The 27,224-nt window shown below is 37.3% G+C and overlaps 1 protein-coding gene across 1 annotated transcript; it reads right to left on the reverse strand.

Moving 5' to 3' along the window:
* Positions 1–433: 433 nt before the first annotated feature.
* LOC137409998 (uncharacterized) lies at positions 434–27,105 on the reverse strand. Its single transcript, XM_068095631.1, has 13 exons — positions 26,998–27,105; positions 25,448–25,650; positions 25,289–25,360; positions 22,058–22,304; positions 21,855–21,937; positions 21,362–21,504; positions 19,750–19,952; positions 19,204–19,416; positions 17,149–17,417; positions 15,282–15,516; positions 5,800–5,902; positions 3,051–3,132; positions 434–1,018 (listed from the first exon to the last, which is right to left on the reverse strand). Exons 2-13 carry the CDS (start codon positions 25,642–25,644, stop codon positions 973–975), a joined length of 1,893 nt encoding a protein of 630 aa, XP_067951732.1. The 5' UTR covers positions 25,645–25,650; positions 26,998–27,105; the 3' UTR covers positions 434–972.
* Positions 27,106–27,224: the final 119 nt, after the last annotated feature.

The following is a 27,224-nucleotide window of genomic DNA, read 5'->3' on the forward strand; positions in this document are numbered from 1 at the left end:
CTTGCAAAAGAGGTAAGCAATAGGGGAGAACACTTGTGCAAGCAACCGCAAACTTTGGAACTCTTTAGAGCTGCTGTCAGCATCAGCAACAGACTCAGTGAAAAGGTTGATCAGCAGACACGCACTGGGTGCAAATAGCTGGTCAAATTGCTGCTGCTTTTATCTTGGCCTTGCGCAACTTCTACCAGACTTTGATTATAGCCATAAAATGAACTGATTCTACTGCTTGGTTGCCAGGCTTGTTGAGCGTGAAGGCACCAGCGGTGACTGTACATCACAAGAGCAGACTGTAGAGGAACAGTTATAGAGAGAATGACAAGTCCAAATAGAAGTTGCATTGCAGTCTTTTGTTTCTATATGAAACATGCAAAATAAACACATGTGTCAGTTAAAAAACAGCTATTTCATCTGTTCTTTTCACAGGAGTTCTTGTTAAAAATGAATAATGCGTAAGAACAGCTTTGCTGTAATGATTAAGCTCAGCAGCTACTGTGTTTAGTTATTTACGTTGGACTATGAACAAGGGTAGTACAACATGATTATGTTTATAAACTTACTCAGTTAACTTTTACATGAAAGGAAACAATAAAAAGTTACCAGCTTCTGCTCAAGTGCAGACTCATTGATCACTAAATGCCTTCTTAACTATGAGAAAGTGACAAAAGAAAAATCAATGAATGCTTTTAAACATTATAAAATTCAAGAGCAATTGGTAGACTTTATTGAGCTGACAGCCTCTGAACCATACATGTAGTAGCTCAGCCAACAAACAGTCTCTAAGAAATGGGATTTAATTTCCTGTTGAAAACAAAATCAATGTATTGATATGTGAGCAGGCTGTATACCCTCAATGCAATATATAAAAAACTGTGGGCAGCCGTAATTTAGGGTCTTCTAGAGCTATCCGCTTGCAGTAGAACTCTTGGAGGAGAACACCAAAGGAGGACACCGCTAAAATGATCTGTCTTCTTATCATGACGCCCCTCTCGCTAGCTGGAGTAGTCTTCTTTCAACTTCCCTGCAATGAATTCAGCAACTACGTATGACAAGAAGAGTACGCAATGCCTGAGAGTTATCACAAATTTTTCATATAAATATGTACATATAGGAACCTGAACACATGCTTTCCTACTTAAACAATATGTAGGAAAAGATCGAATGTGAACATACTTGAAAGGAAAATATTTTAATGGATGAAAGTGTCACCACCTGACATTTCTGTCGTTGTTTTATGGGCTGCACCGTTAGTGTATCAGTTGCAGAAGAATAAAAAGGACAACAACAGATCCAAATGCAACAGAACATCCAACTACTGACAGCCAACTATTTGTGGCAGATCTCTAAGGTTTCAGCTCAGAGGGTTGGTAAAGCAGGAACAGGCTTTCATCACACCGCGGGTCTTGAGAATGTGTTATAGTAGATCAGTATGCGAAAGGGTCGTGTTATTACTCGACTATGTTGGTTTCTCTTATACAATTCCTGACAGAAATATCTGAAATACCGTGAACTACATGTGATCTGAAATACTGTGAACTACATGTGATCTGAAATACTGTGAACTACATGTGATCTGAAATACTGTGAACTACATGTGATCTGAAATACTGTGAACTACATGTGATCTGAAATATTGTGAACTACATGTGATCTGAAATACTGTGAACTACATGTGATCTGAAATACTGTGAACTACATGTGATCTGAAATACTGTGAACTACATGTGATCTGAAATACTGTGAACTACATGTGATCTGAAATACTGTGAACTACATGTGATCTGAAATACTGTGAACTACATGTGATCTGAAATATTGTGAACTACATGTGCGAGTATAGTCTGAGATCTGAAATACTGTGAACTACATGTGCGAGTATAGTCTGAGATCTGAAATACTGTGAACTACATGTGCGATTATAGTCTGAGATCTGAAAGAAATGACTATCAGAGCCTGTGCTTTGCAGGCTTTGGCTATGCACATTCCTTTTAAATATTTAATATCTAAAATAACCAACAAATCTCAAATGATAGAAAAATATTATTACTTTCTGATAAAATCTTTTAAAATCTGACACGTTACGCCTTTAAATTGTAGTAGGTATTCTATAAGGCTGCAAATTGACTGAGGGCAACTAATCAGGTTCTGGACTTCCTGTCATAGGAGCTGCAGAAGTGAATGAAAGTAGTAGCTTGTCCCTGATGAACCACTGGATGAAATGCTAGCTGTATTATAAACATGCATAATAAATAACTATTAGACAGGCTAGACGTCACACTTTGATAGAATGAGTGCGGTCTTGGTTTATTATGACGGAGGTTGATCCGTCAGTTGACTCATCACGGTGTTGATTAGTTGATCAGGGAGCTGATACACTTTCTCTCGTGTGAAGAAAGGACAGAAAGCTATGGGCCTCCTTATATACATTTTATATGGGTGGGATGAGTATTCTATTACCTAAACATTAGCCATGGCAAATAGTTTGAGTGAATGAAAAACCTTCAACTGACTTGAAAGAACTACACTTGAAGCAAGCGCAGGCTCTATTCAAATGAAGTCAGGTGTGAAGAGCGAGAGAATCTGTCTTCAAAGATGTTAGATAACGACTGGCAAATTAATTAATTTCTCTTTGTAAAATACAATATAAAGTTTATTGAAATGAAAAGGCTGTGTACTTAGTTGGCACGCTGATAGGTAAATGTAACGGAAAAAATGATTGATAAGAGCGTGTTACGCCACTGATATGAGAAATGCCAAACTCTATTTGAGAGAGAGAGAGGGAGAGTGTGAGAGAGAGAGAGTATGAGATGTCAAACATGGTGACAGAGTGATAAACAACAGTGATGAGGCATCAGGCATAGACTTAAATATACACAACTAATAGTTCACTCAATGGTTCAATGGACAAGTAGACACTTACTAACAGGTAGACACTTACGGACAGGTAGACACCAACAGGTAGACTCGCAGACAGGTAGACACTATGAGGTAAACACTCACGGACAGGTAGACACTCACCAACAGGGAGCACTTTTGTTATTAAAAATACTCACTTAAGCTTTCCTTCCATTTCTTGTCTCTTTTGTCTTAAAGCTGACAGCAGCTCATCGTCAACAAACTCATCACCAGAAGATTCTAGAAGTAATAGGTTTATTATGATGGAGAAGAGGGCACGAAAGATTAAACAAATTGTTGAAACTGAAAGAGACAAATTTATTCCATAAGAAAAAACATACTGACAGGCGAGACGATGAATGACGTGACGTCATTACGCTGACCAATATTAGTCACATGTATCAAAATAATGATTTAGTCAAAATAACAGAATGGAAGACAAGCACACGACCCGCGCGCCTCTGAGCATGGCCTGCCCATACAACCATGTAGAAGTGACCTGCACATGGATAATGACACTTTATGGTTAGGCACACAGGCCATGGGTTTACGGTGACATCAACCTTGTTCGGACTAGCCAGCATCAGAGCTGACATGACTTTACAACTCTGGTTAGATCTGCGTATGAGGCATATATTGACAACATGGAAAACTATGTGAACAATTTGACATCACAATGGCTGTAAAATGGAAATGAGACATGAAGGGTTTTGTGCAGAGTGAGAGAAGTGAGGAGATCACATCTGCTGCAGTCCCATTCACACCCTACTGCCGAGCAGTCAGGCAATAATTTCAACTCTCTAATTGTTAACAAAACAATTCTAGTCTTGTGTGCAAAACTCATTATCAATTTCTCCTATCCTTGCTCCTTTACATTTGAAACACGATGGCATGTGTTTGGCTCCAACAGCTTCCAATACAGCTGCCCCATTCTTTACATGACGCCATAGGAGGCGACATGCGATGAAGGTGTTTAGCAGATGTTCATTCGGTTAATTTCATAGACAAGTTCGATTTGTCTCACTGTCTTTGAAATACGAGCCAAGCGAAAGGGCTATAAAGACCTCAAGAAAATAGAATTGTTATCACTAATCATCTCTCAGCGTATGAACAGGGAGACCTAAACAAGGTTTGCTCACTACAGTTAAGCCTGTACTTGTCACACCATCTGACCTCGCCATACCTACATCCATCCTCTTGCATCTACACCTAAACTTAAAAACAAATGAATAATGAGCAGATTAAACTAATCCGCTGAAGTGTTTTCTCAAACATGAAAAAATGACACGCCGGGCAAGCCATACCTGCTACCTAGCTGCTCATTGGCTACAGTTGGCTATAGCTCCTATAGCAACGACATGACACGACCTGTCTAAGAAGAGCACATGCTAGACAAACATGCTGATCAAGAATGAGCTAAGCCTGCATGATTGTCAGGTTCTCAGCAATAATTTATTATCTCATGACAAGAACTACATGTATTAGTGGTAATTTCGAGTATTTCGCGTCCAGCGTGGGTCAACTTTTAGCCTTCAACATTATTAATCTACGGGTGCCATAGCAAACATTAACAGCCATCATAAGCCTGTTGAATAGGTTAAGCATGTTGAATGTTAAACAAGCCTAAAATATGGTAAAAACCTCTATTCGAATGCCACCTTTAATTGAAAGCCACCTCTATTAGACCGCCACTTTGACATTCTTTGATTTTTACAAACCCATAATAGCGAGTGGCCAGTATAAATGTGTCCACAAAGTGGTCCTCATAATGACTCGGTTATATCAATCACAATTAATTCATTCAGTGTTGTTGTTTTTATCAAAGTCTGTTTTCTTACTCTAAGCTTTATGGGTTTTTCGTTGAAAACTGAAAGCAGCACCATAAAATAATTACTAATTGTATAAGGCTAATAGTAGTTCCTTGTTTAACAAGGTCTTGACGCTTCGTCGTACGTGAAAAACCCGAGTAACATTTATGATGAAATCTGTACTACTATTTTGAGGCTAAAACTAGTGCTTACCAAGCAAGTGCACTTTCAGCTGTACACGTGGCTAAAAGTTTCTTATTATTTGTGTGAATAGTATTCTAAATAGCAACGCGTAAAAAAGTTTTGCTCTGCTAAATAATTGTTTGGACGCTAACATCAACTAGCTCAGCAGTGCGGAAGAAAGGTTGAGGTCAGCAGAAACTGTAAAAAGTATTGAACAACCAGAAGAATATAAAATGAGTTCAAACAAAAGCAGCAATCTGGTTGAACGCAACTGGCTGAGCAAACGGTGCAAATACTTTTGTTTCAAAAATGTTAACTTTTGTTTCTTCATGTACTACTCCCACGACCTATCCTTGTCAGTCGGTTGTCAGAGATAGTGTCCTCTGACAACCGACTCTATCTCTGTCGATAGAGATAGATAAAAGTCCTTGTCGCAGATAAAGATACTCAGTGCTAGAGAGGCCCTTGTCACACAGGTAGAGATACTCAGTTGAGCTGTTCTTAAAAAGAAATTAGCACTCCCTTATAGGTATGGCTTGGAAGTTTATTGAGATGAACTATCTAAAATCTAGAAATAATCAAACTACGTTACCAGACACTATCAATAATTCGCCTTCAATATCCCAAAGGAGTTGAGCAGTTTTAATTCAAAGCAGTCTCATCAAATGAATTGAGAGGGTTGAGAGGGTTGAGAGGGTTGAACTCTACACAAAAGAACTTGATAAGTTGAGTTCAATAAAGGCTGACCAGATGAGCTGAGTGAGTTGTATCCAATAAGGTTTTACAGAAAGTGTTGATCTCATAAACGAAATGACAAGGGGTCCACAAGGGGTCCACATCTAACTGATGATGTAAAATTCAATTTTTACAAAAGCCTGTTTAATGTACAGCAAAAGTAATAGAGGGGAAAATGTACCTTCGTGTGTCAAGGCGGGTGATGGTGAGAGAGGTTCTGCAAGAGTCTGAGATATCGTGGCATCTGGAGAATGAGTAACATCAAATAGTCTCTGCTTGCACACCTGTATAAGCCAAAAAAAGAGGAGGCATGTGAAAAAAGCTAAAGATTTTATCATGCATGAGACTATACCGGTAAACTGTTAAAAGTTTCCCCCACAGACTGTGAGCATTGGAAGGATTCTGTACAATAACAAAAGATAGATGACCTACAAGAAAATTGTAGTAACTGATAAACACAGATACAGAGACCTAACTAATCGATACGGAGACCTAACTAATCGATATGGAGACCTAACTAATCGAGACCTAAGAAAGACCTAACCTAACGTAGTAATTTCAGCTGATCAACTTATACTGCACGAATGGTAGTTCTATTATTCAGTAACGTATTTCAGAGACAGTGACGTATTAAAATAAATAGTGATCAACCAACTGACTACCAACAACAGCCTACCAACAACCAACTGATTACCAAAAACAGTACTAAAAAACCATAAAAACAAAAACAAAATTGAATAGTGTACTGCATTTACGACAATAAATCACCTATCAATACCTCATCAACCGTAAGATAGTAGTAAGTAACATATTTTATGTCATGGGCATGCTAGAACAATAACTGAGTGTAATGAGAACAGAGCTAAACATTAAAAACAACTAAATAGTAAGTTATAGCTACATGGCAACTTGGTATCTGCCATCCGATGACCATTAGGACTGATACCTCCTACACCATGAGTTGGATTAATGGGAACTTAACCTGCATCACCAACCTAAGCTGGGTAGATGAATCTGGGTATCCCGTCAGAACAAAGTAAAATACCTGGCAAATATCTAAAGCCATATGTTTTTTTGATTTGTGATTTATTTTCAACAAAATTAGTTGAGCAAAAGAAAAAAGCTAGAGGAGTGATGAAGCCCATAATACCCAATAGCATAGCTAGTCGTGGCGTTGGGCTTGTCGTCATCGTTTTTATTCACATGTTAAAAGATACAACCTGAGTTCTCTTTTGAAACTGGCCACCTTCTCTATGCCTTTAATAGACTTAGGGAGTTGATTCCAAAAAATGGTTTGCTGGAAATCCACCCTGCGATGGCCTGCACGGGAAGAAGATTGTGGGAGATTTAGACAGGAATTTTAGAATCGGGCTCGATGTATTGTGCGAGGGACGTAATTACAATGAAATTCTTGATGAGCTAAAAGTATAATGCGATATAAATATAGTGAACTGATAGGTAGTATGGATGATGATTTGAAAAGAAGTTTGGTGTGGGTGAGGCGAGGTTTTTTGTGAATGGTCTTTATCATGCGTTTTTGAAGTGTTATTAAATTTGTAAGATGGGTGGGAGGTGCATTGCTCCATGCCTCAATGCAATATGAAAGTTTAGAATTAACCATGGAATTGTATAATAAAAGCAGAGGTTTGCAGGGTAAATATTCAGATGTGCGGTAGAGTAAGCCTGATAAGGGTCACAGTTTTTTAGTAAATATTCGATGTTTTTTCCAAGTGAGATTAGAATCAATGAAAATACCTAAGAATTTAGTGTGATCTGTCTGAAAAATTGGTTTGTTGAAAATGAAAAAAGGATGAGTGTTAGCTAGATGAAATTTATTTTGGGTTTTTTAGTAACATGAAATTAGTCTTATCAACATTTAAGGTGAGTTTGTTAGAAGTGCACCAGTTTTGAATAGCGAGAAGTTCGTTATTTAAACAATCTATGTGCTCGTTGATGTTAGAGGATTCGAAAAAGAGATTAGTGTCATCTGCATAGAGCAAAGGTGTAAAAAAGTTGGTGACATGTGTTAAATCATTTATGTAAATTAAAAAAAGAGTTGGACTAAGGATGGAACCTTAAAGTACACCACATGTTAAATCTAGTACGGAAGATAGAGTGTTACCAATAATAGTGTGTTGTTTACGTTCGATTAGATAGCTTTTGATCCAGTTAATTGCGGTGATGTCAAAATTAAGATTGTGGAGTTTTGAGTACAATATGTTATAATCTATTGTGGCAAAGGCTTTACTAAAATCTAGAAAGATGCCAAGAACACATTTATCGTCGTTCAAGGATTTTAAAACATTATTAGTCAATATAATTAGTGCATCCTTGTTTAGGTATGCTATGGCTATGACGAAAGGCTAGGGTAGATAAACATATCTTCTAGCTATTCTAGCCAGCCACTGTAGCAAAATAAATGCCTTTTTGTTTGAATCTGATCATGCCTAATGGAATACGTCGTTGTACTGCTGAGAAAAACTCAGGTCGTGCAAATGTCAATGTTTCTTAAACGTTTTTTGCATGCATTTTTATGAAAATAGCTTAGATAAGTACTTCATATCAGCTGAAACATCACCCACCCCTGGGGGACCCTGCTAGACCCACTCCTAAGGCGGTCTTGGTCCAGCACTCAGTGAAAGTATGTTGGGAAGGAGAAAACAGAATAAAGTGTTATAAAAATCCTAAATAGAGAATGCTCAAAGCAACTTGAGCGACAGACTGCTGGTAGCAAGAAAACTTGAGAAAAGTGAGATTGATACGGCTGCATTGTGTGAGACCCGTCCCCATCTAGAAGTCTCAGGATGCTTTGTGAACAGTAGCTATCAATTCTTCCTGAGTAGCAAAAAAGGACCATGAACGAAGGGATACAGGAATTGGCTCCACCGTCAGAGATGCCTTGAACAAGACTGGACTTTAGTGAGTGATAGCATCATAACTGGTAAATAATGCATGAAAGCTCATGCCACCACTATGACAAATTTGAAGAAACAAAGGAAGTTTCTACAAATAGTTAAGAAATAGGAACCATTTCTAGTACAAATAAGTTAGTCATCATGGTTAATTGTTAATTTGTTATAACCGAGATAGATGTGATCATCGTGAGAGTTGACAAGGAGTGATTGCATATCATGATGCAGGATAATGTAACTCAAATGGTGACCTTCCATTTGAATTATGTCCGAACAACATCTTTTCAGCGCGAACACCATTCTCAAATACAAGGGTCAAAGGGTCAACACAAAACAACACGAATGCATTTAAGATCTAAGCATTGGCATCTACAAGGTAAGGTAATTGAAAAACAGGCAGGCCAAAGAGACGTTTTAGACACCTGTGTTTTCAGAAGAACTTAGTGCTCTACAGATCAAGGCATGGCTCAAAATATTTTTAAAACTGTAAAACAAGGAGATTTAAAATGAGTTTGAGAAAATAAATAAAAAGATTGGATGAGAATGAGATAAGAGGGAAAATCACTGAATGGTGGGAGACCTCTGAGAGGAGACACCAGTAAACCCACCAAGAAAGGACCATTTCTAACAGTTAAAAACAAGAAATATACAGTCTGCTGCTAATTGCGATGCTATGAAGGAACTCTACCAGGGCCTCAAAAAAGTATATGGCCACTAGAAGCAAGGAACATCCCAAATAGCCGCTCTTGATGGAAAATTCTATAGCGCTTTACTTTTAAAAGTCCTAGAATCGAGCGCGACTGCGCAGAGTACATTAGATGCGGAGATCAGTTGACTGGAGAAACTACTTGACAAAACTGAATTCTTCATTGCACTCACCATGACACAAAAAAACAGGAAGCGTAGGCGATGTGAGATTCCAGCAGGGGTATAAAAACTATGGTGGTTAGAAGTTCAGGGAAGCTAATCAGGGACATACAGGAACATGAGGAAAAATCGTTGAATTAGACAGATGCAAACGTCGCACTCATATTTAAGAGAAGAGATTATAAGGGCTGTGAAAACTATCTAGGTATATATCGCTACTGTTTATTACTGGAAAGATCATAGCCTGTTTGCTGCTCAACAAGATCAATGAAGAAGTGTCACCAGATTTACTGTCTGACTCTCTATGGCTAGCGAGGGATGTGATATAATGAATATGGTGTTCAGTCATTGCCAAGTACAGGATAAATGTCTAAAACATAATATGCTTTTTGTACGAATTTTATTTATTTTACCAACGGTCTTGACCCCGTCTAAAGACATGGTCTCTGTATAGTTCTGAAGAAGTTTGGTTGTCCTGATGAGATGGTAAATCTTGTAAAATCTTGACATGGTAGACTGCAGGCTCAAATAGTCTAGATAAACCGAGTTCAGATAAATTTGCAGTAGAAAATGGTGTCAATTAAAGACTGTGTCTTGTCAACCATCATGTCCCACTGAATATTGGTGCTATGCTGGAGGTTGCTTTTAAAGACATCAGTGAAGGAGTCTAACTTCAGACAAGACACGATGCTAATGTTTACAGGGTTTCCAAGTTTAAATCTAAATTGCACATAACAGATTTCCTGTTCATAAAGATGGTGTCCGCGGATGGCAGTGAGCATTTAGCTAGACAGCTACTGGATTTACAGCTGCGTGATGACAAGAGAAATCAAGGCAGATGGAGGTTGTGATGCAAATATCAGCCAAACTGTAACATGAAGTCAAGAGAAGTAGATACGGACAGCAAAGATAGCTGCAAACAGAACTGCATGGGGGTCGGCAATAAACCTGAAACCATTAAGCAGTCATGGTTGAAAGGACCGACTGCAAGAGAGAGAAATAATAACCATATATATGACTGATATATTACATTTGTATAATAATCACAATACAAACAGAATGTACTTGAGCTTGAAAAAACAAGGATAGAGCATTCTCGCAGCGCAAGAAGTAACTACCAGGTATTAGAAAGGCACTTGATATATGAATATCAATTGACATCTTTAACTTTTAGAAAGTAGGTTTCTGAATAAAAATTTTTTAATAGTCATTATCAAAAAAGTTTTCGTTTAATTGTTAGATGGTGCTTTGTTTCACTAAATGTTTGAAAACATGCCATGTCAAACTTGCTGCAGTGTGCTGTATTTAGAAGCAAAATCAATTCTTAGCCAAGCCTAGATACTCTAAAGACTGCACATTTTATTAACAAAAGCTAGCACAAGATGATAGAAACACTGACACAAGTGTGCAACAAATAACATTTTTTTATATTTGATGCGTTTATAAATCAAGTATGTACACTAAATGGTGCATATCAATTTGAGTGGCCTTAAAAACTCCTGAGACATAACGGAAGCGAATGAAAGTGAATGTACAAGCGTTATGTAAGGTACTTTGCAACTGCTAGTTTCACAGTTTCTGGGAATGAGGTGGCTGACATCTGATAGACAGCAAGCCATTCGTCAGTATGACGTAAATGAATACATTATCAGTGTGTATGTTAGCACCCAATCATGAATACAGTCATCGCCTCTGGTGATACTACGATTGTATATAGCGATGTGATTATCTTATGATGCCAAACACAAATGCCTTCAGTTGGAATCCTGATTATCCTACTGCATTTATATTTAGTTATACTGTTATAACAGAGCGGATTGACTGCCGATGAAAATTATTGATTCTATCTCCTGCACTGGTAGCATGCGATGTTACTTTTTACAAACGTAAAAACTATTTCATTACTTCATATTCTGGTTTGTTAGAAAATCCAACTTTCTAAGATAATTTACAGTTCTCAAGGCCTCTTTTATTGGTTTCACCTTTACCACTTGGCAACCTCACTGTTACTTCTTTTAAACCGATGATAGATTGCAATAAGATTAATGTGGTTTGCGTAATATTTCTAATATGTATCCCATACATGACCAATGAGGCAGAACTGTTTGGGTAGGAAAGTGATTCAGAAAAGAAGGCACATGACATGCAGTCGATCATCTTGGAAGGCTAACTAGGTGCATAATGTTTATAACATATAGCCAAAGATCATATGGTATTAGGGATGAGTATGGAGCTCATGCCTGATATGCTTTGTTTACCACAGAGTAGCTGAGAAGGAAAAGAAACCTCATGTAAAGACCACACGCTAATGTTGTCTCTTAAACACATGAAAAAGTGTAAGTATGAGTAAGTACATGTCAAAGTGTAAGTACGAGTAAGTACATGTCAAAGTGTGAGTACAGGTAAGTACATGTCAAAGTGAATGTACGACTAAGTACATGTCAAAGTGTAAGTACAAGTCAGTACATTTCAAGACCTTAAGGCGATATCAGTGATATTACCCAATGCTCAGAGTCCTGTTAGGTACATATAGCAGGCTACCTCAGTTCACTCTGACTAAAATGGAAAATCTCATTGTCGTGCCTCATTACATTTGACTAGCATTCGGCGGAGCAAAAAAGGAATCATGTTCATCTGGTACAAGATGGGACAAGGAAAGATATTCATCGAAAGGCTAATAATGGCTGTTATTAAAGTCGAAAGGTACGTGTATAGTGACCTGTAAGGCAACACTTGGTACAGTGAATTATCTCAGCGGAGGACAACATCTAACTTGCTGCTTTTTATCACACGAGTACACACTGCACATATCAACAGTGGCCATCTTGAAAAATACGCTTCATCACTGTTGAGCTGCAGAAGAGGGAATTGATATCAAAATAAATTTGCCAATAACGCTTTCGAGGCTTTTTACAATTTGACATTACAACTTAAAAATGCATACCAACAGTGGCCATCGTATCGTGTATTATAATAGATTTTTTCCACATCAAAATTTCCTGTGTTCTAGACAATCATGACTATCTATATTGATATATTGAGTGGCTTGAAAGCAGATGTTCAGATATAGAATAGGACTAGCTGTGCTAACCGACGTTGCCTGGGTAATAAAGAAAGTCTTTGGTCAGAAAATTGATTTGCATCTAACGTATAACAACATCTGCCATTCTAACTTTCAAACTACATATCATGACAAAAGTGCTTTGTGTAATTGAAATAAATTAAGAGAAAAAATAAAGACAACTGTAAAGGTTTTCAAACTTTGTCAAACAACTTTTAAACTTCATATCATGAGGAAAATGTTTCGTGCAGGTCAAATAATTTAAAAAAAATAACACGACGATAAAAAGGTTTAGAAGTAAATGTGAAATAATTAGCAAGTGATAGCTAAATTAAGTCGGTTTTCCTACGATCCAATATTAATACAAGATGATTCTGTAATAATATAATTAATACGAGCTACGAAAACACAATAAAGATCCTGAAGATATTGAATTAATAATAACAATTCTTGCATAGAAATGCTTGTGTATAAAAAAGGTTACTGTGCCACCAGAAGCTATCCATAAATACTTTGAATATGACGATACTGATTTTTTCCACGGAGACAATATATTTGTCCACGCGAAAAGAATTGGCCTTTACCCTAGATATAGTAATTGGACCTTACAAAAAATATTTTTAACAGGGGCATCGTAACGCGTGGCCACATCGGTACAATAATCAGTGTGCGCTATAGCTGGAGTGACAAACAGACATACTTTGAGAAATATATACACTGTATGTAGATGTGCAAAAGAATGCTACAAAATTGGTTGGCAGAAGCTTTAGCAAACTGAACCATTTGATGAACATGAAAGTGAGACAACCTAATTCAAGGAGATAGATAAGCATTAGAGGTTTGTAACTTATATTATATGAGTAATCCTAACCTTATCATAGCTTATATAACCTGTCATAACCTGTCATATTAATATGAAACACTGCATCTTACTCCCCTTTTTAGTTTTAAAATAATGGATTCCATCCAACAAAGCTCTAGCGAGTAGAGTTAGCGATGAAAATTAAACGCCCTTGGAATAAAAATAATAATTATGCAAAAATTTGTGCAAATATCATTGAATAAACTCTTTAAAAATAATCAAAGTTCGATCTAGTATGTTTGACGCAAAAATACCAAAGTTATGCCTGAGAAATACCTGAAAATCTATAAAGTATATAAAAGTGTCCTCTGTCCCATCTCCTCTATACCTCTGTTCATGTAGTCCATGTTATACTAGCTCTGTATCTCTATCACCACCTCTACCTACACACTGTCTGTCTCCTCTACACCTCTGTTCATGTAGTCCATGTTATACTAGCTCTGTATCTCTATCGCCACCTCTACCTACACACTGTCTGTCTCCTCTACACCTCTGTTCATGTAGTCCATGTTATACTAGCTCTGTATCTCTATCGCCACCTCTACCTACACACTGTCTGTCTCCTCTACACCTCTGTTCATGTAGTCTATGTTATACTAGCTCTGTATCTCTATCTCCACCTCTACCTACACACTGTCTGTCTCCTCTATACCTCTGTTCATGTAGTCCATGTTATACTAGCTCTGTATCTCTATCACCCCCTCTACCTACACACTGTCTGTCTTCTCTATACCTCTGTTCATGTAGTCCATGTTATACTAGCCCTGTATCTCTATCACCACCTCTACCTACACACTGTCTGTCTCCTCTATACCTCTGTTCGTGTAGTCCATGTTATACTAGCTCTGTATCTCTATCACCACCTCTACCTACACACTGTCTGTCTCCTCTATACCTCTGTTCATGTAGTCCATGTTATACTAGCTCTGTATCTCTATCACCACCTCTACCTACACACTGTCTGTCTCCTCTATACCTCTGTTCGTGTAGTCCATGTTATACTAGCTCTGTATCTCTATCACCACCTCTACCTACACACTGTCTGTCTCCTCTATACCTCTGTTCGTGTAGTCCATGTTATACTAGCTCTGTATCTCTATCACCACCTCTACCTACACACTGTCTCTTTCCTCTATACCTCTGTTCATGTAGTCCATGTTATACTAGCTCTGTATCTCTATCACCACCTCTACCTACACACTGTCTGTCTCCTCTATACCTCTGTTCATGTAGTCCATGTTATACTAGCCCTGTATCTCTATCACCACCTCTACCTACACACTGTCCGTCTCTTCTATACCTCTGTTCATGTAGTCTATGTTATACTAGCTCTGTATCTCTATCACCACCTCTACCTACACACTGTCTGTCTCCTCTATACCTCTGTTCATGTAGTCCATGTTATACTAGCCCTGTATCTCTATCACCACCTCTACCTACACACTGTCTGTCTCCTCTATACCTCTGTTCATGTAGTCCATGTTATACTAGCTCTGTATCCCCATCAATTTTACAATAATTTTGTAACAATTTTACATCGCTCTATTTTAATAATGAGCACTTTCAGGCAAGAGACTGTAAATACTGCATCTATTGTAATAAGCTATTTATGTATTTATCTTTAAACCTATGAAATGAAGAACAAAGATAACAAAATACAATATTCACTCCAAAATACGATGGTCTGACATACAAAGCATATATATATGTATTGAAACAGATTTACTCAAAATTAGAGTGTATACACTAGTACATATACAGAAGCATACAGGGGTGCAATACAGAGACATAGAAAAGCAGGCAATACTATTTTATAGTACATATATAACAGAATACACAACCGTTTGCGATTATCGAGAATTGCATGAAAGGGTATACATGCAGCTCAACCAATATGAAGGTCCTTGAGAAAGAGAATGTGCTCAGAAGCAGCAAAGAGAACATTGGAATTGCGCGCCTACCTCAGATATAGCCTTGGACACAGCAGTAGCCTCGGGACCCGCAAGGTGTGTCTCGCCACTATTTAGACTTGGTACACATTTTTTTCTCGCAAGGTTAGATGCCGCTGTAACAGTTTTGTCTGAAGTCGCGGGGAATACACTTGGACGGCTTTGTGATATCTCAGCTAAGCAGTTGTTGTTTGTGTTTGGGGACTCCGAATGACTTTGAGAGAGTTGTCTCCTCTCAGGAGTATCGCTAAAATTGAACATGAAATCAGTTGATACAGTTAATCAAAACTACCGAGTCAGTTGGTGAGACCAGTCAAGGACTGCCACGCACATTACGCAGCTAGCTATTGAACCAACAGCGAGTGCTCTGAGCAAAGGTGATGAGAAACTGGCTATAACTAAACAAACTTTCAGTAGAATTTTATTAGAGAGGAGAGAGAGGAGTACTAATCTAGCAGCTTGGCTCAATTAAACCAGCGACAGAGACGCTTTGGTAGACCAGCATGAAATATCCCACCAGCTGCCTCCAATGCTTTAATAAGTCTCATGGACAATTCATACTAGGCAGGTTTTTCAGCAAATGCTATTTCTAAGTTGTCTGCTCTTCTAGAGTGCCACTTTTGAAAACCAAAATTTAAAACATGTTATCACGAGTAAATCTGCACCGCTTGTGCATTTATATTCAACCATTTCTATTGGCTACAAAGGATCTAGTAGCTCTTCCATATATGATAGTTCTTCAATATATGGTGGTTCTTCCATATATGGTGGTTCTTCAATATTTGGTGGTTCTTCCATATATGGTGATTCTTCCATATATGGTGGTTCTTCCATATATGGTGGTTCTTCCTTATATGATGATTCTTCCATATATGGTGGTTCTTTCATATATGGTGGTTCTTCCATATATGGTGGTTCTTCCATATATGGTGGTTCTTCCATATATGGTGGTTCTTCCATATATGGTGGTTCTTCAATATTTGGTGGTTCTTCCATATATGGTGATTCTTCCATATATGGTGGTTCTTCCATATATGGTGGTTCTTCCTTATATGATGATTCTTCCATATATGGTGGTTCTTTCATATATGGTGGTTCTTCCATATATGGTGGTTCTTCCATATATGGTGGTTCTTCCATATATGGTGATTCTTCCATACATGGTGGTTCTTCGATATATGGTGGTTCTTCGATATATGGTGGTTCTTCGATATATGGTGGTTCTTCGATATATGGTGGTTCTTCCATATATGGTAGTTCTTCGATATATGGTGGTTCTTCGATATATGGTGGTTCTTTGATATATGGTGGTTCTTCCATATATGGTGGTTCTTCCATATATGGTGGTTCTTCCTTATATGATGATTCTTCCATATATGGTGGTTCTTTCATATATGGTGGTTCTTCCATATATGGTGGTTCTTCCATATATGGTGGTTCTTCCATATATGGTGGTTCTTCCATATATGGTGATTCTTCCATACATGGTGGTTCTTCCATATATGGTGGTTCTTCGATATATGGTGGTTCTTCCATATATGGTGGTTCTTCGATATATGGTGGTTCTTCGATATATGGTGGTTCTTCCATATATGGTGGTTCTTCCATATATGGTGGTTCTTCCATATATGGTAGTCCTTCCAAACATGTTAGTTCTTCAAATTTGTGAAATTCTCAATTTTTTCTAATGCCAAATCATCATATAAAATGTTAAGTTGTTTGCTTGACTCCAAGTGAGATCTATGTATGCATGTACATACATCCATGTATTATTGTATGACTGAGAGATAGGAGAGAAGAACTTCTACTAACCTCAGATACATCACCATTATGTTCTCAGTTAGCCAAATGGTGCATACTGTTTTGGCTAATATCTCACCTCGAAAGCTGCCTTTCTGGTTGGCTACAATCATGGCAGCATAGGTGTCTGTCTAGTTCATGACAGCATTGCTGCCTGTCAAGGCCCCGACAGCACTGCTGATATCCTGACTGATGTCTGGCATGTACTACACAACAAGACTTGCCAACCATGGCAGAACATCCAGCAGCAGAGAACTGAATAGGAGAGGTGGATGCTGCAATCCTGTCTCGAAGTGTTCTGGTTGACACCTCTGTTGCAAGGCCAGTGCATGCTGATATTGGGTCCACCTACATACAACATAAGTGTAGCCTACATACAACATAAGTGTAGCCTACATGCAACATAAGTGTAGCCTACATACAACATAAGTGTAGCCTACATACAACATAAATGTAGCCTACATGCAAGATAAATGTAGTTATATAATAACGTTTGGAAGGAGTGTAAGGGCTTTTAGATAGCAGTGGCCTTGCTAGTGTAATTTTACAGCGAACTGAGTGGCCAGAGTATTGAAGATGATAGATTGCAGACTCATAAACTAATTGCCCTTTTCACCACATATATTCAAATATATTGTTTTTAAATGTGTGAGTATGTCATAAAATGTTTTAGTTTATCATCTAATATAATTACACTTCTATATTTTTCACTCTTTAATATGAATATAACTATAGTACATGTAGTTGTGAGAGTTTTAATATTAACGGAAGCATAAAAGAAGAGAGTTAAATATCAGTATTTCCAGTGTATTAGCCTATCAGTCTTATTGCTTATCCTGTGATCCTAAAACTCATTTATCTATTCCGTAAGCCTTTGGTTACTAAGGCTCTAGTCAACACACCCTCCTACGTTACTATGTTACTGCTGGTATTACAGATACTATTCACTCACTGACAGCTGTGTCCTAGTGATACCAGTACAATGACCTCTATGAGAAGCTCGTACAAATGCACAGATTACTAATACCATCACAAGACGGTCAGAAAGATGAAGAAAATTATGACATATGCTGGGGCCTATAGTGCAGAGCTGGTGGAAAGGAGAAGACAATTATGACATATGCTGGGGCCCATAGCTCAGAGCTGGTGGAAAGGAGAAGGCAATTATGACATATGCTGGGCCTATAGCGCAGACCTGGTGGAAAGGAGAAGACAATTATGACATATGCTGGGGCCTATAGCTCAGAGCTGGTGGAAAGGAGAAGACAATTATGACATATGCTGGGGCCTTTAGCGCAAAGCTGGTGGAAAGGAGAAGACAATTCAATTATGACTTATGCTGGGGCCTATAGCTCAGAGCTGGTGGAAAGGAGAAGACAATTATGACATATGCTGAGGCCTATAGCGCAGAGCTGGTGGAAAGGAGAAGACAATTATGACATATGCTGGGGCCTATAGCTCAGCGCTGGTGGAAAGGAGAAGACAATTATGACTTATGCTGGGGCCTATAGCTCAGCGCTGGTGGAAAGGAGAAGACAATTATGACATATGCTGAGGCCTATAGCGCAGAGCTGGTGGAAAGGAGAAGACAATTATGACATATATTATGACATATGCTGGGGCCTATAGCGCAGAGCTGGTGGAAAAGAGAAGACAATTATGACATATGCTGGGGCCTATAGCGCAGAGCTGGTGGAGAGGAGAAGACAATTATGACATATGCTGGGCCTATAGCTCAGCCCTGGTGGAAAGGAGAAGACAATTATGACATATGCTGGGGCCTATAGCTCAGAGTTGGTGGAATGAAGAAGACAATTATGACATATGCTGGGGCCTTTAGCTCAGCGCTGGTGGAAAGGAGAAGACAATTATGACATATGCTGGGGCCTATAGCCCAGCGCTGGTGGAATGAAGAAGACAATTATGACATATGCTGGGGCCTATAGCTCAGCGCTGGCGGAAAGTGGCTTGTTAGTGGCATCAAGCACACGGCCATACCCAATCAGATTTTGAAAATGCAGCAAATGGTAAAAAACACCAAACTCTCTTAAATAATGTGGAAGGGAATACAAAACGCTTCGAGTGCAGCCAATAAATCTTTTACTCTGCAGGAAACTGAGAAAGAAATACATACTGTGGGAGTTGTCTGTGTTCCGCTCTGCACTATCTCTTTATCTGTTTGTACAACTCTTTCTACAACCGTCGTTCGCACCGCCTTCAACTTCTCCCCAGCCACACTGAAAGACTCCTGGGCTAATTGATCGGCCATGTGCAGAGAAGATGAACTTGGCTCAGTCAATCCAGCCTTGCTTGAGAAGGTGTGCTTGAGCTGTGCTTTGCCATGTTGCTACAATAAACATTTCATCATACGAATATATCCATGTTTATGGCACCAAGACCAAAAATATCCGTTGGTGGCCAAGAGCATATTTAGACAAACTGATGCTGCGTTGAGAGGTACACAAGAGAAAACAACTTCAAATACAATGGTAATAGCTATACATGACATTTTCAATAATGGAGTGTTGACTACTTGACCACCAGATGGTGCTGCTCAAACAACCAATGAGAGAGCAACAACAGGCATGAGTTATAGAAAAAAACATATTTGTATTATCTAGTATATCACTAAATGGGTCCTGTAACTAGCATTTAAAACTATTAGTGAAATGAACCGTACTCGGGGCCCATCTAGATGTCCCCTAGTCTGAGGTAATGCAGCCTGAAGCTCAGCATTTTTCACTCTCTCCTGCGCTTTTTCTAATCTTCGCTTCAGCCTCCACTGATACAGAATATCGTTGTTAGGATCGAGGGTGTCTGCTGCCGTGTGATGCACGGCAAACTGGCGGTAGGCTGTCCTGTTTCTGCTAGTTTTATTAATGCCTGCAAAGTACAGATAAATATGAATGATGAAACAGCCATATTATAGCCAGGGGCCCAAGATTATGGTGAAAGAGGAAAGCAAAGAAGCCAGATGTGACAGCACAGATGTGACAGCACAGATGTGACAGCACAGATGTGACAGCACAGATGTGACAGCACAGATGTGACAGCACAGATGTGACAGCACAGATGTGACAGCACAGATGTGACAGACACAGCTTATAAACAGTGACGGTAATGTAGTCGCCATTGGCTAAATTGACTAAATAGCCAATGGCAAAACTAGTGAATCGGCTAATTTGAGTAACATAGCTACTAACTTAAGCTTGTCTAAATCCTTACTATAATAAGAGCTGTGAAGCCAGCATGTAAACATTACGCGTAATGATCTCTCACTCGATCAATCATGATCTTCAGCATGCTAGTAGTAACCAATATATAGTATTTTCACAAACACTTCAAGCATGCTAGTAGTAACCAATATATAGTATTTTCACAAGCACTTCAAGCATGCTAGTAGTAACCAATATATAGTATTTTCACAAGCACTTCAAGCATGCTAGTAGTAACCAATATATAGTATTTTCACAAGCACTTCAAGCATGCTAGTAGTAACCAATATATAGTATTTTCACAAACACTTCAAGCATGCTAGTAGTAACCAATATATAGTATTTTCAAAAGCACTTCAAGCATGCTAGTAGTAACCAATATATAGTATTTTCACAAGCACTTCAAGCGCGCAAACGGTGTAATGACTATGCGCACAATTAACTCTTCGTGTCCCAAGTAAGCCGTGTGGCTTAGTGGATAGCATGTATGCCTGCAGACCCGGAGGTTCTGAGTTCAATCTAGTGTTAAGTAGATTTTTCGTTTCTATAACTTTATTGCTAGAAATATACAAACCAAGAAACTGACAAACACTGAGAGTTATATATAGGTTAGTCTTTGACAGGTGACTGACAGGTGACCGTGAGACTAGATCAATCCGCTTGCACATCAACTTCTGGAAATCACCAATTGTAAACTTATCACTAATAAAATGTGAAAGTGCTAATAAAAGAACAGCAAACTTAAAAACACGTTATGCTTTCACAAATAAGAACTCAGATAGGACAGTTTTGAGACATTTTAGCACAAAGAATGAGTGATTTTAATACCATTAGATAGCGCTTCAAATGAGTACTGTCAATATTTTATAATTCTTTTTTTCCATTTTTGCTAGGTTAAAATGCTGCTAAAATATTACAGAATCCCCAATGGGTAATGTTACTGGGTACTGACAGCTAACCTATATCCTGTTACCTGTAGATAACCTCAGTACTCCACAATACAACCTACTCGTATGTAAGACCTGTCCTCCCTTTCAAAGTCAGACAAGAGAAGAGAGTAGCTACAGATTTACTTACCAGTTGTCAAGCCTCGGTGTGCGGATGGCTTGATGGTGTCCTCCTCTGGTGTGCTGTGATAGACAACTGCAGAGGTTCCAGAAGAACTCTCACTATTTATAGTGGACATGGCTGGCAGAGATGTGAGGACTTCCGTAAGGTCACTAGGAAGTAGAAAGGACAGATGAGGGCGTTACATGGGTATAGAATCTAAATGTTAATCGTCTACCACAAGTAAATCTACCTGTCGCACTTATCCTTAACAATGTCTCTATTTGATTCGAAAAAAGACAATAATCCACCAAATAATAGTAAAATGAAAAGGAGACCACATAAAATTCAGTTTCCATCCTCCTACTGCCAACTGAAATTTATACAGCTGAAGGCTGTACAACTGAAAACTACAACTGAGGACTGCACAACTAAAGGTTGTACAACTGAGACCTGTACAATTCAGAGCTGTATAAATCAATACTGTACAATTGTATCAGTTAGCTGTATAAGCACACCTCACCTGTTGCTGAGCAGTTCATCGGCCCGCTCAGTCAAAGCCTTTGTTTTGGGTGTAGTTGGCTCAAAGGTTATTCTTTTGCCCATCTGTATGCAACATTTAGCAAAAATAGAATATACCACTAAATACAACCAGAATGCTAAACCTATATGGCGCTAAGAGAAATATTGGGTCAATGCATAGCTATGAGTGCTAGAAATGATCACCTGCGGTTTACTGCCGCTACTCCTTGGTGTGCCATCACTGGAGAGCTCAAAGTCATGATCGCTACTAGTATTTCCTGTTGTTCGTGCACTGCTCTGTGTTGAGACAACACTGTTAGAGCTCGCTTTCTTTATTGCTTTCTCCGTATTCCTGCACAAGTTATTGGATCCCCACCAAAACTCGTGTAAAGATGGTGCTTTGCGATCTTGCCGTCGAAGAGGTGGATCATTTCGAAACCGTCTGAGGTACCTGTGAACGCCACAATACACCCTGACGCTTGATGCTAATCAGAATAAGAGGATTGTAACATAAAGCCTTTTCAGCATGTGATTGGTATAACAGTTATTATTGAGAGGAACTGCAGCAAGGATTCTATCAGGTATCAATTCAATCAGGTCTCATATTCAATAGTCCTGCTGCTCTAAAGGAGAAGAAAACACAATGAACACAAGACAAGATTAGGTATGTAGCTTTATACTATGAATTACCAGTATAACTGATCCACAAGTACATATATGCAATACGAGGTCTATGGTTTCAGATATTTTTGTAAGAAAAGGCAACTCCAGCCTTTAGCCATAGCGCAACATCCTTTAAACTAATGCATGTGAGATAACTTACATATCATAGTAAAACTTGAAAGTATAAGCAACGCACACCCAACTGCAGCGGGTGAGTTTAGACTACCTACAATTACAAGTATAAACAACACCCATCCCTCTGCAGCGGGTGAGTTTAGACTACCTATGACTATAAGTATAAACAATACCCACCCCTCCGCAGCAGGGGAGTTTAGGCTACCTACGATTACAAGTATAAACAACACCCATCCCTCTGCAGCGGATAAGTGTACCGATATGTGGGGAGCCATGATTAAAGGCTGGTAATCATGCAAGCAAATCGACTGTCCTACCTTTAATTTTGATAACATTCTTCACGTGAGAATGAAGAGCATTAATAATGTCTAAAATGAATGTCATCCACCTCTCTAAGACAAATTATATGAGTGTCAGTTCAATCTTGGCACCAGTTCATTACCATGGAGATCTGATATACGAAATGCGTAGATAATTGTTCTTGTTTAGTTATTTTCTGGTTTAGATTGAAAAACCAGTTCATTAAACATAATACACCAGTGCAAAACAGCAATACAAATACATATACCACATCCAAGCAATGAACAGGCAATGATAAAAAATCCCTGATTACTCCATAAAATGAATCATTATAATCACTATGAGTAAAATAGAATGACTCATTATAGTCACTATGAGTAAAATAGAATGACTCATTATAATCACTATGAGTAAAATAGAATGACTCATTATAATCACTATGAGTAAAATACAATGACTCATTATAATCACTATGAGTAAAATAAAATGACTCATTATAATCACTATGAGTAAAATAGAATGACTCATTATAATCACTATGAGTAAAATACAATGACTCATTATAATCACTATGAGTAAAATAGAATGACTCATTATAATCACTATGAGTAAAATACAATGACTCATTATAATCACTATGAGTAAAATAAAATGACTCATTATAATCACTATGAGTAAAATAAAATGACTCATTACAATCATTATGAGTAAAATAAAATGACTCATTATAATCACTATGAGTAAAATAGAATGACTCATTATAATCACTATGAGTAAAATAAAATGACTCATTATAATCACTATGAGTAAAATACAATGACTCATTATAATCACTATGAGTAAAATAGAATGACTCAATATAATCACTATGAGTAAAATAAAATGACTCATTATAATCACAATGAGTAAAATACAATGACTCATTATAATCACTATGAGTAAAATAAAATGACTCATTATAATCACTATGAGTAAAATACAATGACTCATTATAATCACTATGAGTAAAATAGAATGACTCATTATAATCACTATGAGTAAAATAAAATGACTCATTATGATCACTATGAGTAAAATAGAATGACTCATTATAATCACTATGAGTAAAATAAAATGACTCATTATAATCACTATGAGTAAAATAGAATGACTCATTAGAATCACTATGAGTAAAATAAAATGACTCATTATAATCACTATGAGTAAAATACAATGACTCATTATAATCACTATGAGTAAAATAGAATGACTCATTATAATCACTATGAGTAAAATAAAATGACTCATTATGATCACTATGAGTAAAATAGAATGACTCATTATAATCACTATGAGTAAAATAAAATGACTCATTATAATCACTATGAGTAAAATAGAATGACTCATTATAATCACTATGAGTAAAATAGAATGACTCATTATAATCACTATGAGTAAAATAGAATGACTCATTATAATCACTATGAGTAAAATAAAATGACTCATTATAATCACTATGAGTAAAATACAATGACTCATTATAATCACTATGAGTAAAATAGAATGACTCAATATAATCACTATGAGTAAAATAGAATGACTCATTATAATCACTATGAGTAAAATAGAATGACTCATTATAATCACTATGAGTAAAATACAATGACTCATTATAATCACTATGAGTAAAATAAAATGACTCATTATAATCACTATGAGTAAAATACAATGACTCATTATAATCACTATGAGTAAAATAAAATGACTCATTACAATCATTATGAGTAAAATAGAATGACTCATTATAATCACTATGAGTAAAATAGAATGACTCATTATAATCACTATGAGTAAAATACAATGACTCATTATAATCACTATGAGTAAAATAAAATGACTCATTATAATCACTATGAGTAAAATACAATGACTCATTATAATCACTATGAGTAAAATGAAATGACTCATTATAATCACTATGAGTAAAAGAAAACGACTCATTATAATCTTTATTACTAACAATGATTTTTTAATTGACACTAAAACTTCCATTAATCACCGATTTTAAACTCACATAATTTTCATTACCTAAATCTTGCCAAATTTAATTTTGAATCAAAATTGAAAGTCAGTCAATCAAAGTAACCATTTATATAGGTTGTCTTGAAGCAAAGACATAAAGGGAAGGAATGCTGAAATGATCGACTAGTAGCAACTGTTCAAGTGTTGACATTAACTTCACTGTCTGTAAGCTGATGTTTATTTCAGGTGGTCCCTGATTCTGATACTATATGTTAGTGATACTAGTGGTTATGGCTGTTCACCTACCTACATTACTTTAATAACCACATTACTTACTTAGATAAGACGCTTTCATCTGTACTGGGTGAGGTGGTCTCTGCAGGACTAGGCCCTTTAGTCACAGTTGAGCTGTAAATAAAAATATATAACACCCAAATAGCAAATAGGTGAAAAAAAACATGAATAATAGTAAAAAAGAAAACAAAAGTGTATTACTAGATTGAAGATGGTTGCTCAGAAGATGGCCATGACTCATCAAATTTGATGGTAGACGGTGGACTTGGTGTAGGATGAGTGGGCATGTTTTTTCCACTGTCGTATTTAAACTCGGATTGTCGAATGTAAGCCTCTGTCTCTGGCGTTATTGGCTGCTTGGTGCCAGACTCCCGTTCAGGCAAACGATGTGGACTCATCGCGAGCTGCAATTAATATTTATTGTTGTAATTGTCAAGTTTTATTTTATTTTGAAGCCAAACCCTTGGATAAAATGAGCGGGTACGCAGGGTAAGGCTGATACTGTAAAAAACACATATAGAGCGTGTGTTGCCTGCTGATGCTGACAACTGGATATACATAAGCAGCCTGTGCTGATAGTTATGGGAAAAAAGGCCCTTGTTTTATCAATGGCTTGACTTCACTAGTAGCCTACCAAAATCCCTAATCAATCATAGAAACTACCTAGGCCAGAAACAGATACTTTTTGTGTGGTAATACTAGAGCTGTGTATAAATCGCTTTTTTATTCAAAATCCAATCAAATCAGTTAAAATATGATTTGACTAAAATCAAATCAGCTGGTCGCGTCAAATAATATATAATAAATCAAATCACGGATGAGCATGATTCAAAGCCCAAATCACTCAATGATTTGAAAATATTTGAGAAACTATTTGGTAAACAAACCTCCAAGAAGCACAGCACATGTTCAACTAGATAGGGTACCATAAATTTCTTCCTTTTTCTAAAGTTGAATGAGCAATGCTCTTATATATTGTACTGCATATAATCAATAGTAATAAGTCGATGACCAATCAAGTATTTCTTCTATCCATGGATGTGTTGAGTATATTTCATGTATTTTGATGCAAGCAAGGCATAATTCAAACTGTCATTTTATAACTCACCTGTTGCCATTAAACTTCAAAAACATATAATATGAAAAATTGGAACTCTATAGCGAGCTTTGTCTTGAACGCATTATTAATCCACTTTTACTAATGACTTGTTCCAATGGAGCAAATCGTGCCAGGATAGACAATTCCCTGAGAGCAAGTTTAAATAGCTTTTGTTTTATTTTATTAGCATGAGAAATTTTATAAAATGAAGTAATTTGATTAAAAACTACAACAAATAATTTCTCAACATTGAAGGACATATATGTACCAAGTTTTTGTCTATCGTTGCAGCGTATCTATGTAACCGTAAGATTTTGGGCCATACTAGGCCTACCTTAAATGAGCAGCCGGCATTTTATAGTTTTACTATTAAATTGTTTCAAGCAAACAACAGTCAAGTTTAGTACTGTCTTGGCTAGGTGTATTTTTGTTGTGACTTATAGGCCTACTGCCATGTTGTTCGTCTTTTTTAATGTCATATTTGTAACTATAAGCAGATTGTTACACAGACAGTGGCTAAACAGAGTTTGTCACCATGACAGATCAAGTGACTTATGCTGATCCAACAAACCAACACTGTCTTATCAGTCGTCTGAGTGCAAATATCAGATTCTAAATTTGTGTTAACCAACGTTTTGGCAATAAATCAAACCTTCTTTTGATCATTGGTGAGGTGAAGAAGTTCAGTTGGAATGTAAAACGCCTTAACCAAAGCTGGGTCATCAAAATATGTCTCGTAATCTGGTCTAATAACACCTTTTGAAGCCATTGCTTAACAATCGGTTGTTACAATTACATGTTTTTCTCTACGATAGACTGTTTGAATGAAAAAGGCGTGAGCAAATGCAGTAGCGAACCTAAACTAGATTTTTTTAATAT

The sequence above is a fragment of the Watersipora subatra genome, chromosome 1 (genome assembly GCF_963576615.1).
Source record: "Watersipora subatra chromosome 1, tzWatSuba1.1, whole genome shotgun sequence".
In the NCBI taxonomy this organism is placed as follows: Eukaryota; Metazoa; Bryozoa; class Gymnolaemata; order Cheilostomatida; family Watersiporidae; genus Watersipora; species Watersipora subatra.

Coding starts and splice junctions, on each gene's coding strand:
- LOC137409998 (XM_068095631.1), bottom strand. CDS start 25,644: ATGAGTCCACATCGTTTGCCTGAACGGGAGTCTGGCACCAAGCAGCCA. Junction 22,305..25,288: donor GATGAAAGCGTCTTATCTAA/GTAAGTAATGTG, acceptor TGGCGTTCACAG/GTACCTCAGACGGTTTCGAA. Junction 3,133..5,799: donor ACCCGCCTTGACACACGAAG/GTACATTTTCCC, acceptor TATTACTTCTAG/AATCTTCTGGTGATGAGTTT.